Source organism: Pyxicephalus adspersus, chromosome 9, assembly GCF_032062135.1.
Source record: "Pyxicephalus adspersus chromosome 9, UCB_Pads_2.0, whole genome shotgun sequence".
Lineage (NCBI taxonomy): Eukaryota > Metazoa > Chordata > Amphibia > Anura > Pyxicephalidae > Pyxicephalus > Pyxicephalus adspersus.
In genome coordinates, this window is record NC_092866.1 from 41,006,989 (window position 1) to 41,021,677 (window position 14,689).

A 14,689-nucleotide genomic window follows, 5' to 3' on the forward strand; every position below is an offset into this window, starting at 1 on the left:
ATATTAATTTAGTCAGGCTATGATTTAGGAAATTGAAGGAATCTTTAAATGTGCAGGATTTGCAGTACTACCTGCTAGAAATAAGAAACTAACCCAGTATTAAAATATCATATTACATTTTATACTTCACTACACTCAGAGCTGCCTGAAATCTGAGTGATTTTGTCCTAGCTTTATCCATGACAAATAAATGCCTTACTGCTTCAGTGATCTGCATCACTGTCATTGGTAAAGTCAGGATGCTCCCTGTATGTGGTGGTGGTGTAACAAACAAGTTTGAATGAATGAAATTATGTCTGTGAATATCAGGATGACTTAAATAATTTGTGTTAAAGGGTTATAGGCCAAAACTGATATTTTGTAGACATGTTAAGGTGCAAATCCTATATTTCTTTATTTTATTCACCTTTAATTGTGTGGTTGTGGTGTTGGCACATTTACTTATTTGCATCAGAAACAGGGCACCAATCCAGGATTGATTTATTCTAAAAAATGTCAATCACTTCACATGGATGAGAGACAATATAGTTTATTTTGTAGCTACAGTACGACTTGCTGCACAGAAAATGGAAGGCTCCTCATAAAAGTCCCTTTCCCTACTAACTGACATGTCTCAAAGTATACTTCTCTTTCCTGGGTAAACATTCTCCAAAGGAAGGCAGACAACTACAAGGTGAGCAAGAAAGAGAGGAACTCTTTGGAGGAAGTGAAACTGGCCCTAAATATAACTATGTTCATAGTATAAAATTCTTGCCCTAAAATTTCATGGGCAACAGCAGAAGCAGCAGTAGTAGCACCAACATTTATTTTAATTCTCCTTTATGAACTAAAGGGAGGATAAGAGGGATGAGGGAGAATTTGCTAAACAAATTATATTCATTTCTCTAGGTTAAGTAGATGATTCTTCTTATGTAAGTGCTGGATGAGAGGAGATGTTGAACAATGTGTTACTGGTAGCCCACAGCTTAACCTATCTTTACATATGGTGAACACAGCAAAAGATTAGTCATGTGGATCCTTCATATACAAAGTCCCAGTGAACTAAGCTTCTATGAACAGAAGCTTGAAGCAACACGGCATGCAAAAGAAAATCTTTTTTTTTTTCTATCACTTTTCTCCTTTTATCTCTCACCCAGTTAGCTTGTGTTGTCCAGAACAACATCTTTATCTTAGTCTATACCCTAACGCATAGTATGCCAATAATTAGCCAATAGGTCCTGAACCACTAGTACTGCTACCACTAGAAGCAGCTACAGAACCAAGAGAGCAAATAAGAATTTTGAAACTATCTCCTCCTTGTTTTTTCTCTTTTGTAGCTTCACCTGATTTAATAAATTTTGTGCATCATCCCATAGCAGCTCTAACTCATCAACTCTTGTTTCCAGTGATTCACACAAACTACTACATTTTCTGGGAGAAAACACAGAAGATGCAATTAGGAATCTGTCCCCTTTGTGAAAGTGGTCATGAGGGTAGGAGGGGGAAGCAAAGATACTCTGGCTCCAGGGTAATATATCATGTTCACTGCCCTAATCTCCTTGCTTTGACTGAGATGCTACATGTGCCAACTAGTCCATAGGGGGGAAATGACTAGGAAAAATCTGACTCTTGCTTCTTTGTAAAAACATGCAAACCAGGATCTCCTTCTGTCTGCTGCCATTGGTGGTGTGATTCATACTAATGTTGATGCCCTCCATCTTACTACCCTTGCTTTGGTAAATTCTAGATCCAGACCAAGAGGTTTAGTTTGATTTGATGATCTACTAGTGACTGGTGTCTAGTGAGGCCTACTTTCGTGGCCAGTTCTGTTTTGCCCTCATATTAACATTTTAAATTTAGCACATTGTGAGTCAACTTTTTGGACAACAACTGAAAAAAATTGCCTGAATTTAACTAAAATTAAATGGTATGATTTCACCTAAAATGATTTCAGTAAAAAATTTGAAATGGTTTAGTGGCAATGGTGCCCCACAACCCATATTTCAACATCTTCTTCTTGATATGCTATATATTGTATACTCACATTTATAACTCTGTAGCCCTGCATATCTGTTCTTTTTTAACTCATCCCTTTTTCATGTACAACTTTATACCATATGCCTCCAAAGTTGATCTGTGCAATAATTACAGGTCACTATTGTTAGAGCGAACGGGAACAATCAAGTACTATTGTAGTGAAAGTGTGCAGTTGGACTATGGGCTAAGCAGTTTAGGTTGGCATTTGAATGTAGCTTTATTTTATATATTGCATTCATTATACCAATTCATATGGAAATCAGTTTACTGCTATGAATTTGTAATATTCATGCCCTCAAATTGTATGATTATTACCCACCTGTGACTAATGCTAATAGTGTCCTTTCACTGTTCACCCATATTGTCGTAAAAGCTTATGCGAAGCAGCCTACAGTGCTATGAAATTCAGTTTTCTAGTATCTTGATAGCTGCAATACTTTACAGAATGGAAAGTTGTTTTTTTTCAGGCCTTTAGATTTTATACATCAGGATAATGACCCAAATCAGAAGGATACAGTAATTTATTATATTTCTAATTTATTTTGTTGGGTTTTTTTTGTGATCTGTGGTACTGTTTGCTAAAATAATACATTTATTGAGGGTTTGTTGCTGCATTAGCAGTCTAGTTAGGTTAGGCCTAGTAAAATGCATGTTACAGCACTGATTCATGAATTACTAAGGTCTCAGAAATTGACAGATTCTTCTCATTATTCTGAAACACAGCAGGGTGTGTGGACAGCTTGCGAGCATCCACTGTGTGATAGACAGGTTAGGAATGCCCTTAGAATTGGCCTTGGCAAAGCACAGATGGCCACAAAGTTTCTTTTTGATACAGAATAGTTCTGCCGAATATTCTACCAGCCAGTAACCCAGTGACATAAAATGCCTTATGTAATGTATGTGGTTACTTAATAATAACACTTTGCTCTTTATTTGATGGCTTAAACAACAGGTAAATCTCTTATGGTATTCATTTTATGCTATTTTTTACCTTTTCCTGCTAGCCTTTCAGATTTTAAAAGGCAAAGGTAATTTGTTTCTATTGTAAAATGAAGTCATTGCTTGAATTTTTTTCAATAAATGAAACACATTATGCAAATTATGCAAATAAGGACAAAAATGCCATTGAAAATCACAGTAACTCCTAGGGGTTCATTTATAAAGCAGTGAATCTGATATCCAATGAAACATTCCCTGGTGGTGAATCTATTACTCCCATTGAAACAATTTCTCCACGAGGGAATATTTCAGTGAATGTCAAATTTACTGTTTTCTTAAATAGAATCATAATGAACATGTTTGAATTACTAGGATGTTTTTATAACTTAAAGTCAACTTAAGTAAGTGTAAATTCAAACAATAACTTTAGCACTATTACTCATTTTCTTTTGCTGTAAAACCTGCGATGAAAGTCCTTGTTTAGCCATTTTATGTTGTTGTTCCTATTTCCTATTTGAGCTTCTGTGTTGTCACCTTGTCACACTAGGTTATGATGTGGAATAAAAATTGCTGTTTCAACAAATTTACACAGGCATAGCCCATGGTTGTTGCTAGAGGTGTTCAGAGAAATTGTCAGATTTTAGCTATCGCCCAGATCGCCCAAGTCAGAATTTTATCAATCTGATTTACGATTTAAGCCTCAGATTTTGTGCATGTGCTCGAAAATTAGCCAGTCACAGGCAGCCACATTGGCACCCCTTGCTCAGTCTTCTACAGAGGGCTGTTGTCACTGCAGTCCTCTCTAAAAGACAAAGCTCAGCTTGCAGAGAGCATTAGGAATATTAGAAAAAACACAGACTGCACTTGTAATTTTAGACTGCATTTTCTGCTACTGCTAATAAGCAAAAATTGGGGAGTCATAAAATAGATAAAGGGTAAAGTAAAATTTCAGAATTTTTTCCCCTTAGTTGCCAATAACATTTTTTTTATTGTTTCTCATAGTTTAACTGTTCACCTAGTAAAATCACAAGTATTTCTACTTGCACACAGACACTTTTCTCCCATTATTGTAAATAAAACTTGTCAGTTGTTCTCATTGTTTCACTGGTGACATGTTGACTCACTGGTGACATGTTGACTCACTGCACTACTTTTAAAATGTCATCATCTGTTTGAAGTAAGGCTGACAAAAGAAGTAGGCCACACAAGAAATAAGCCAATAATGAATCCTCTGCCCAAGCTTAACCTCCTGGGTCTCTGGATCCAGAATTCACCTAACCATTGGTACACGTAAGGAGGGCACTAACACCACCATCACTACCAGTGATAGCTGACAGAACGAGGTCCCACTATGCATGTTTTCACAGTGCAGCAAGAAGACAATTCTTTTCAGCCAAACTTCATCCGTTGTAAACTGGCTGGCTCATTCAACAGATGGTGAATGTGATATAATCATAATAACGTACTGCCTTACTTACATAATAACTTATTACCTTATTAGTATTTCTGTCTTAAAAGTCAGCACACGCAGTCTGTGCAAAAAAAAGAGCTGATGAGGTAGAGGAGCTTCAATCTACAGGAGCTACAAAAGAAAAGTCCTGAGGAGAGCATTGATAGCATAGAGAGCAGTTGTTTTTTTCCTGTGTTATTACTGCCACTGGCAGTAATGGTGGTGTTAAAGGTGGTAGCCTATAAACAGGTCTTGAAAAGCAGCAGATAGAGAAGCAACACTTGGTGCCAAATCCTTGGCATATTATAGGGAAGAATCAGGCTACAATGATGATGTTGCTCAGGGTGCCAAATCCTTGGCATATTATGGAGCAGGATCAGGCTACAATTATGTTGTTCAGGGTGCCAAATCCTTGACATATTATAGGGCAGGATCAGGCTACAATGATGATGTTGTTCAGGACAAGACATGGGTTTGATATTAGGGACAGCACTATGTCTGATTTCCTCCTAAAAGTACAACAGTAGAGGCTAGCTTCCCTCTTAGGGGTCTGTGTCTAATTCAAATTCTTCTCTCAGATAATCCACCAACACATCTGTCCAGATGCGCTATTTTACAACATGTGTTGTAAAAGTTGGGGTTTTGTGTGGCCAGGTGTCATAAAACACAGGTTTTAACAGTTAAGGGTTTTGAGACCAAGAATTAGTCTCCTAGGTCTCAGGAAAGCCTCAAAACCCCTTTAGTCTTTTCTGGTGAACCACAAGTCCCAAACATGCCTAGTTCAGTCACATTGGACTCCATATTTTGTGATAACTAATAATCTGGGGGTTGGCAGTTCATAAAACCTCACCCTGTGGAGGTATGAAGCGAGTTATAATAGGAGCATTCTTGGTGTGTCCTCAGAGCATTTAATCCATGTGAACACACCCTGTAAGACTTCCTATACCTGGTTGTAATTAGATGGACCTATCAGCCACTCCTCTGGGTAAAGGCATAGAGAAAGGTGCAAAAGCCCATTAGGGGGAGCTCTCACACATACCATCTTGTTGTAAAAGACAGAGTGACTCTAATCTTCCCCATCTTATTATCCATCCAGATCTCTTCCAGGTGTTCCAGTATATTACTCATGCTGGTCCTCCTGTCTGACCAAAGGGTGGCAGTAACTGATTATCTGATGCACCACAGAACAAGGACAGGGAGTCCAAGGTAGTCGCAGCCTTTTAGGAATGCGTGTTGCGTCTTAAAGCCTATGAAGGAGGCGACAAAATTTTGTCAACCAGGAAAACGGTGATAACAGTGATATACCGTATTTTTCGCCATATAAGACGCTCCGGAATATAGGACGCACCCAATTTTAAAGGAGGAAAATCTAGAAAAAAAAAATTCTGAAAGATTATTTCCCTTCTGATCACTCATGTGCCATTCATACCGGTATTCCCCTTCTGATCACTCATGTGCCATTCAAATTCCCTTTCTGATCACTCTGTGCCTTTTAAATTCCCTTTCTGATCACTCTGTGTCATTCAAAATTCCTTTCTGATCACTCTGTGTCATTCAAATCCCCCTTCTGATCACTCTGTGCTTTTTTTCCACTGTACGGCAGTTAGGACAGGGAACAGCAGGTGGCGCTGTGCCGGCTTCTTTCGCTCTGCTTTACAGACAGGAGAAGACACGCGCTGGCAGAGGAGAGAAGAGACAGACGCTGCATGCAGCCAGCGAGGAGAAGAGACACGCAGGATCAGGTATCGGGTGAGTATATTATTTTAATTATTTTGTAACACATTTGTCGTATAGGACGCACTAACTTTCCCCCCCAGTTTTGGGGAAGAAAAAGTGCGTCTTATACGGCAAAAAATACGGTAATCCCACTCAATAATATGTTATTTAATATGTTAGAAACCACGCTGAATTTGGTTCAGCACAGGAACAGGAGAAATACCTTTATCTTTTGCCTCACTTTTTTGAGAGTATCCATTACTAGAGGAGCTAATGGGAGGCAATATGAAATACTGGTGAAGGAATTGGTAAGTACAAGTTGACATTCAAAAATCCGGCAACCTCCGGACCTGAGGAGTGCCGAATTTTCGAAAAAATCGGATTTTTTATTTCCCTGTAATTATAATGTATTAGCGCCATCTAGTGGCAAGTGACAGAACTACACCAACATGGAATCCGCATCTTCCTCCGTGAGAATGCAAGGGCTATTCATGCTGGGAAACCGAAGGATGCGAATTATCGATGGCTGGATTTTCGATTGTGAACCTGTATAATGTTAGGAGGTGGCATAGGTCATCATTCTAGTAGATATCTATAGTAAAATGCTCAGGATGTGAATAAAGTCCCATAGTGGAGGGTGGGGCAGAGGGAACAGATTTAGAGTACCTATTTGTGAACATGCATGCTTGTTTTCACAACGACAAACATATTGTTGATATCTATTAAAGAGCGTGATACTGAACACATTTTCTCTATCACAGCAAATGTGGGAACATTTTCAAGCCTTCTGGAAGGGGGGCAAAACTCCATTATGAACAAACTTAGTGCAGCCACCTCAAAACAGCCTTTTTTTGTAAAGTGTATATCAGTACCCCTCTCATCAGTAGACATATCTCTATTCCTTACATCAGTCCTCAGCCTGTCTCAGCCAGCACTCCCAGATTCAGCAACATTGCCGACTGCAGGTTCTTGGACAGGATGGTCAATTTTTTTTTCAGCCATGTAGCAGCATGAGAGTGGAGAGTTAGAAATTCACATAGGGTGGATAGTATTATCATATCTGGCGTGACTTGAAGTGCAAGATTGTTTACCTTCTAACCCAATGGGTTACTGGGAGAAAAAATTAGAGGCAGGTGGAATTGCTGCTACAAAACAGACTACTCTCATTGTGCCAGTGTGGAGTGATGTTCATTAAAATGAACCAGTGCTCGACTAATGACCTGTTTCAATCACCTATTTTTGATGCATGTAGTTATTGTACCACCAACAACAGCACAATTAGATTGGATCACAAAAATGGATTCAGACTGGCCTCATTCTGTCCGAGACTAAAATTGGCTAAAGAAAACATTGTTTACGATTTTCCACCACAAGAGCAATTACAATGTGGAAAAGCATACATTTTATCAGCAGTGGGGAAAACTGTTTGTGAGTAAAAAACATTTAGTTGCAGTTACACACAGCACCTTTTTTGCAGAACATTAAAGGTAATCCACTCATAAAACTGGATTCACACTGGCCTCACGCTGTCAGTTTTTAAAAATGTTCTAGAAAGGTGATTTTCCACCAAAACTAGGAATTTTAAACCTTTAAACCAATCAGATTTGGTACTCAAAATTTTCAAGTTACAAGCACCTCTAGTTGTCACCATCAGGGAACCCACCTAAATACTTTCATGCAGTCATTGCTGTAGCACACATAGATATATGCAATTATTTCTGCTGTTATGTTTTTTGCTATCATGTTGTTCTTTAGACAATCTATTTGTAATGAAGTTTTTTTTTGACTGGCTTTTAGAATCACCCCACTGCAAGACTTTAGCGCAATGACCCACTGGTTGCATGTTTGTTTTTGTAGAACTACCTTTCTCTGTGGTCACCCTTATATGTAAGTTTCTACCAGATATAAGTAGATATAAGTTAAAAATTAGTCTTTTAGGTGGCCTTTGCAATGTTGTGGTGTGTTGCAGTGCATTAAATTATACTCAAAGTATACCCCTTGAGCCTAGCATTTCAGTGCATGTAAAATGTGTAATAAATAAATGCCTTTCTTTTGTCTGTGTATTGTTGTTCAATAGCACCCGATTGAATAGGGATGGGTATTCTTTGTGCATCACATGCAAAGTGGCCACTAAAAAAGAATGTTATTTCCCAACTAATACTGAACAAAAATAGTAAGTTAAGTTTGCAGCTGGCAAGGCTTGACTTAGAAAATCATAGAAACGTCTTAAAGCTGACCTAAACACGATCGACACACCTGTCCTCGACCACCATAATCATTCTCTTCTTTCTCTTCGTAGCGATTTTTATAGGCCATGCCACAATGACGTTTTTTTTACCCTGCCACGTGCAAGGAAAAACAGTAATGCAGGGTTTACCTGGCAACCAAAGCTGACACTGCACATGAGCAACTCAGCTTTTTGCCCTTTCTTCAATGATGACCTGCCTGATCATACAAACTTAGTAGAACATTAGTTGTACTTTAAAGGTTTGGTCCTTATAGTGTTTTTTGTTGATGCTAATCACATTTAGTTCAAATTATACTGAAGCTCCATCTGTTGGCAAATTCATATGTCCATGTTTCTTTCCTCAATAGGATAGCACTATCTACCATTTTAAGTTCCGGAACTAAATATGGATAGACCAGTATACATCTTCTAAAAGAAATTTAAAATAATATTTTTTTTCATTTTATTGCAGGCCAGGTCCAAATTCCCCCATTTCCTGGGTACAGGCTTGTGTTGAGATTTTGGACCCTGACTCTAAATGGAGAAAGAAGATCCTGCTTGGATTGCATTTTTATGGAATGGATTACTCTGCGCTTGGGGCATCTGGTGAACCAATTCTGGGCAGCAGGTAGGTAATGCTATTTCATGATCTTAAGATCTGGATAAATATTTTAAATGTAATGGTTTTTTAAATGCTTTCAGAAAGACTAGCAATTTGTTTAGACATTATCCTCTTGGTACACATAGTCATTAGGTTGAAGTAGCACAAGTCAGACATTTTTTTATCTGAAAATTATTTTGGCATCTACTTATAAAACAAGCAATCTGATATTCCCTCAAACATTACCTCAATGGAATCTTCCAGGTACATGTGTTTCAATGGCAGTAAATTATTCCCACCAGGGAATGTTTCTGTGAACGTCTGATTTACTGTCAATTTCCCTAGTTTATAAATGGAGCCCTTTGCATTGCAGGCTAACCACAACCTCTGCAAACAAGAGGGTCCCTCCCCCCATGTACTTTCTAGCATGTTGACTGGAAAAAATGCAACTGGCTCATTGGTAGGCCTTATATTGCAAGGCAAATCCTATGTTCTTTAATTTATACATTTTTTTGAGAAGCAGGTTGTTTTGTTTGTTTTGTGATTCATGTTAGAGCTTGTCATGCTTCTGGATAACTCATCTGATAACTTGCCTGAACAAGCACTCAAATTTGTAAATTGGCTCCTAAAGCTGAACTTTTACCATGTTAACTTTTGTTTTGCAGTTGTGCAGATTACTTTCCTAAGTTCGAAATGCTTATTTCTGTCTGATTTTTAATACACACTGTGAGATTCTTACAGTGTGTATTAGAAATTGCTGCAAGTCAGATGTATTCTCATTTCCTGGCAGGAGGACTTCCAGCATCATCTCCCCTTTTTTTTTTTAGCCTGACCTTTTGCCCCAACCTTTTTTTTTTTTTAAAGCAGTTTCAGTTCTTTCAGTTAGCTCAGCATAACAATAGGGGGTCCATGATCTTAATACATTGCACTGAGCAGCACAAAAATGTGAAACCCCTTACCTTCTTTGGGAGTACAGAGCCTCCCATACCCATGTCACGCATTCCAGGAGGCTTCTGGCTGCTCCTCCTGTGCATGCCCGATGTCGGATAGCGAGGGACCCAAATGAGGACAGCTCCAGGGGGTTAGGGGACTCTGCAGAAGTGAAATATTCTACAATATATATTAAGAGCAAACTTACCTGAAAATGCCCATGGCCCAGATACCCTAATCTTATCAGTTGTACTGATGTCATTGTTCTCCCTAGCCCGTTTTTGGGGGGGGCAGGCCACCCACCTGCTGTGATTATTCCGCCCGGCACATTTTCAGCAACTCTGAATGGACACCGGACAGGCTGCTCTGCTTGCTGATAGCTGATTGGAGCCGGGCGGAGTGAGCAGAGCACAGCACAGCTATGAGGAGATCAGAACACAGGCTGTCACTCCCCCATCTCATAGCTGTGCCAAGTGTTTAGGGGGAAAAAAAAACTCTCATTGTGTAAACAATGTCTCCGCCCAGTTGGCGTGCGTAATGACGTAATCAGAGCAGTGTGTATGTAAATGCTGCATGTCATACTCCTCAGTTTACAGCTCTCTGTGTATAAACCTTCATATCCCCTAAACTGTATGTCATAATGACTTGTAATTTTCAGGGTGCACAGGGAACACTTATAGTTAGTACCATTCACAATTTCAGCACCCCAGCTATTACAAATTTCATGATATGGGGGTCAGAATAGTAAAATCTTGTAAAAATACAACATTGGGGTTGCAGTATTAAAAGCAAGGGCGCCTTGGAGTCCTAAAATAAAAATGCAAATTGGGGACCCCCTGGGCCACTTACATAGAAAGGAGCATTGGGGAAGGGCCCCTAAATTTATACTTATCTCTCACAAATCTATAACTGTCATACTATGTTACCCTATCTGCTTCTCGTCTTTGAACCCCCAATTTCCCAAGAATGGTGGGGTGTACAAACTTGAAAATGTAGGTGCAGTGAGGGGACACCTTTGGATAACTCCCCCCCCCCCACACACACACACATATGGAGATGAAAGTTTGGGGGTGTTAGCCACAAGTGTAGGTAAGCAGACAGTTTAATGGGCAGAGGTTTTTATGTTTTATTGATGCCAAGCTAATGAAATTTTAGGGGTTTATACATCTGTTCCCCACTTGCACCTATATTTTCAGTTTCCTGTACCTCCCCATTCCAGATAAATTGGGGTTCAAAGAACAGATGCAGAAAGGGCAGCATAGTATTACAATTATAGTTTGGTGAAAGGTAGGTAAAATATTTAGGGAGTCTCACCCCAATGCTTCTTGCCATGTAAGTGGCCCTGGGGTTCCTTAATTTGCATTTTCAATTTTGGGCTCCTAGGTGCATTTCCTTTTAAAACAGCAACCCAAATCTTCAATTTCCACAAGTTTTTAAACTTGTGATCCCCATATTTTGAAATTCTTGAAATTAAAAAAAGAAATGTTGGTTATTAGTAGCTATGAGAGTCCCCTGTCCCCCTTTAGGTAATTACAACCAAAGATTTAGGAGATCTAAAGGATTGAACACAATGAGTTGTTAGGCTGCAGAATCTGACAAGCAGACTTTACACACACAGCTATCACACTGCGGGTGGATAAATTTCACAGAAAGTTTTTTCTTTGGCAGTGATGAGGGGGCTGTCCTGCCCCCATCTGCGATCACATGCATGGTGCTCTTTGTGTTACCTAGGTATAGTGCTAGGAGGTGACATCTGAAGTTAGGCTGAATTCACATTGGCAGTAAGTTGCATTTGCTGCGTTTATCCCTCACTTACCTCTCACCAGGAACCACTGCTGGTTGAAAAACTGCTAGTCCTGAAAAGCCCAGCACTTACCGCCTGTTACCAATCCCAGGTGCCTAGAAGTTATCACCGGTTACCAATTCCAGGTGCCTAGCAGTTATCACCGGTTACCAATTCCAGGTGCCTAGCAGTTATCACCAGTTACCAATCCAAGGTGCCTAGCAGTTATCACCAGTTACCAATCCAAGGTGCCTAGCAGTTATCACCGGTTACCAATCCCAGGTGCCTAGCAGTTATCACCAGATACCAATCCCAAACTGCCCAGCAGTTATCACAGGTTACCAATCCAAGGTGCCTAGCAGTTGCCAAGAAGTAGTCACTCAGAAGGGGCATTTTTTTTACTGCTAATGTTAAGTAAGCTTAATTTGTTAAGCCACATTGATCACAATATTACACTTCAAGGGATTACCCTAATAAAACATATAACTCCAGGGAGTTGGATTAAAATACACAGCACTGGGCTGTTGGGGAATAATACAAAAAATGGAAAAATTGTACATTCCAAAAAGCCAGGCATTAGAAAGTTGGAACAAAGTATAGGGGGCAGGTAGAACACAAACAAAAATTTCTGGGGAGAACACTGGATGTATACAGTGATAAAGAGTGATTATTTTGGTAGTTCCTCCTGCTGTTAACTGCGTTCCATGAGTATAATATCTGTGGCCCATGGACAGCCTCAGCTAGGTTCACTCTCAAGCATGTTGAGTGTTTAAGTATATGTAAGCCAGGCTATCCTGTCCTACATAACTGTGTGGCTACCATTGTTTTCATGCATCTAGACAGGTGGTTTTATCTAAGCTGGTTGCTGCTTTGATATTGGTTGCAGAAAACAATGTAATTATGCTTGGCTCTACATAGTTGTTACAATCTCAGGGAGCTTAAACAAAATGATCAGCACGATCTCCCTTCTTAAATAGATTCATGCCTCTTTGAAGTAATTGTTTTACTTATTTGTATCTCATAACAAATCAGCATAGCTTTGAGCGAATTCAAGCAGCTTTCCATGTTATCTCCTTGAAAAATTGTAGCTTCAGAATTACTCTGTAAATAAAAAAGCTAAGCTGCACTTTTGGTTTTTTGATGCTTGTAGCTAGAGCAGGCCTTATCATTTGTTTTCAGGAATTGCACATTAGTACAGTCATTATAAATTGTAACATAAACTGATAATCCACAATACATATTGTATACTCATGGTAACTGCTCCCTCAGTGCTCACTATAACACACCATAACCATAACCGCCTCTATGTATAGGCTTTTATAAATAGCTCTGTCTCATGTTAAGTTTGTTGTGTACAGAAACCAATATCTTTGTAGATATTGATAGGCCATGTTCATACTATTTTTCCTTCCTCTCTATAGATGTTCCCAATAACACTGCAACAATTCCTATCTGATATCTGCGTATAGCTGTAATAGTTTTTATTTCTGATAATAATGTAAAATTTTGCCAGCAGTCTTGTACAGCAAATGTTCTGATCAGTTTTGTTTGAGCTCTGTAGTGTGTTTGAGTACAGCACCGCTTGATCAAAAACTTACCTAGAGCATTCTGGCAAAGCTGCATGAACTCCACCAGCTAAGGGGTCCATCACACAAAGGATGCACACATAATGATGTATGTAACCCTCAGTTTAATTATGAAGCAATTAGCAGCCGAAAGTTAAGATTCAATGTATGAAAAAGATTGTCAATGACACAATTAGTATGTTCGAGCATTACTATAGAAAGGATTGTGACTGTAGGCTTAGAGTTGGATAACAAAGAAACCAGAGAAAGGTTAGGCAAAAAGAACAACATCATGTCCTTTCATATACAAGCTTTGTTGATTAATGCAACTTTTTTCCTTTCTAGAAATATTTTTTAAAGTGCCTGTAAACAAAGACAATAATTCTGCTCAGCTCCACAATTTTTTAAGAATTGTACAGTTCCAATAATTTTTGTATCAGACACATTTTTCAGGTGTTGGGTCTCTGCCTGGTCTTTTGTGTTTCTCGGTTTCATCTTATAGCCCCTATGTCACTGGTGTTTCCACCTCCCTCACTATATAATTCAAAAAAAGTTCCAAAAAAAAACAATTTATAAAATGCTTGGTTTACTACTTAAACTAGTTTGTCATTCATTTGGATTTTGCTAATTGTATTTTTAAAGCTGAACTATATGCATTTTTTTAAGGGAAGACCAAATTGAATGTAAAATATAATGGCTATACTGTTTCTGTTAAATTATTCATATTCCCGTATGTATCATTGTATGCTGTAAACCTGTTGATCATTCTACAAAACAATGGCATTATACACAACAGTGCCTATTACCTATTTCTCTACAGGTGAGATGACAAGGCAGTATAAATGCTTAAGATAACTAGTGGGTTTTACTAAACATTAAACCTAAATACATACAATATAGTGGTAATGTAAAAAAAATTGCTTCATGAACTATAAGCCATAGGGTATTGCATAGCAGAATGAATCAGGTTTGATTTCTGGGCTCCTATTTGTGTCTATAACCAGGCATTATATACCATGTAGAGTATTTAAGTCTATCATGAATTTGCGCTTGTGTAACTACTAGAGATGAGCGAATTTCTCAAAAATTTAATTTGGCCAGTTCGCTGAATTTTTCGAAAAGATTTGCTTCGATCCAAATTTATTTGCGGCGAATATCATTAAAAAACTTCTATTTCCGGCCTGCAGAGAGCCTTGATAGTGGTGTAGAACACTGTGCCTTGCAGTAACACACATAGGGATTATGCTGTGGTAGTGAAAAAATACTGTGAGTCAGTATGACATGCAGATGACAGGCGTCGCTATTAGAATCACTGCACACTTCACTTATTTGGGCAGTCATGGGGTCAAAACTGACCAAATAACTATGAACTCAGCCTTACAGGTCCATGTTAGCGTCAAGAAGAAGCGCACTCCTTTTACACCCTTGTCAGCTGATTCCACAAAGATGTCAGAACCTGTTC

The 14,689-nt window shown here is 38.8% G+C and overlaps 1 protein-coding gene across 3 annotated transcripts in view; it reads left to right on the forward strand.

The window, feature by feature from the left end:
- Nucleotides 1-14,689, forward strand: part of CHID1 (chitinase domain containing 1) — a 339,220-nt gene that overhangs the window by 176,779 nt on the left and 147,752 nt on the right. For all 3 annotated transcript variants that reach the window (XM_072421678.1, XM_072421680.1, XM_072421679.1), the window contains exon 10: nt 8,821-8,976. In XM_072421678.1, the coding sequence (XP_072277779.1) occupies nt 8,821-8,976 (156 nt within the window). The remainder of the gene's footprint in view (nt 1-8,820; nt 8,977-14,689) is intronic.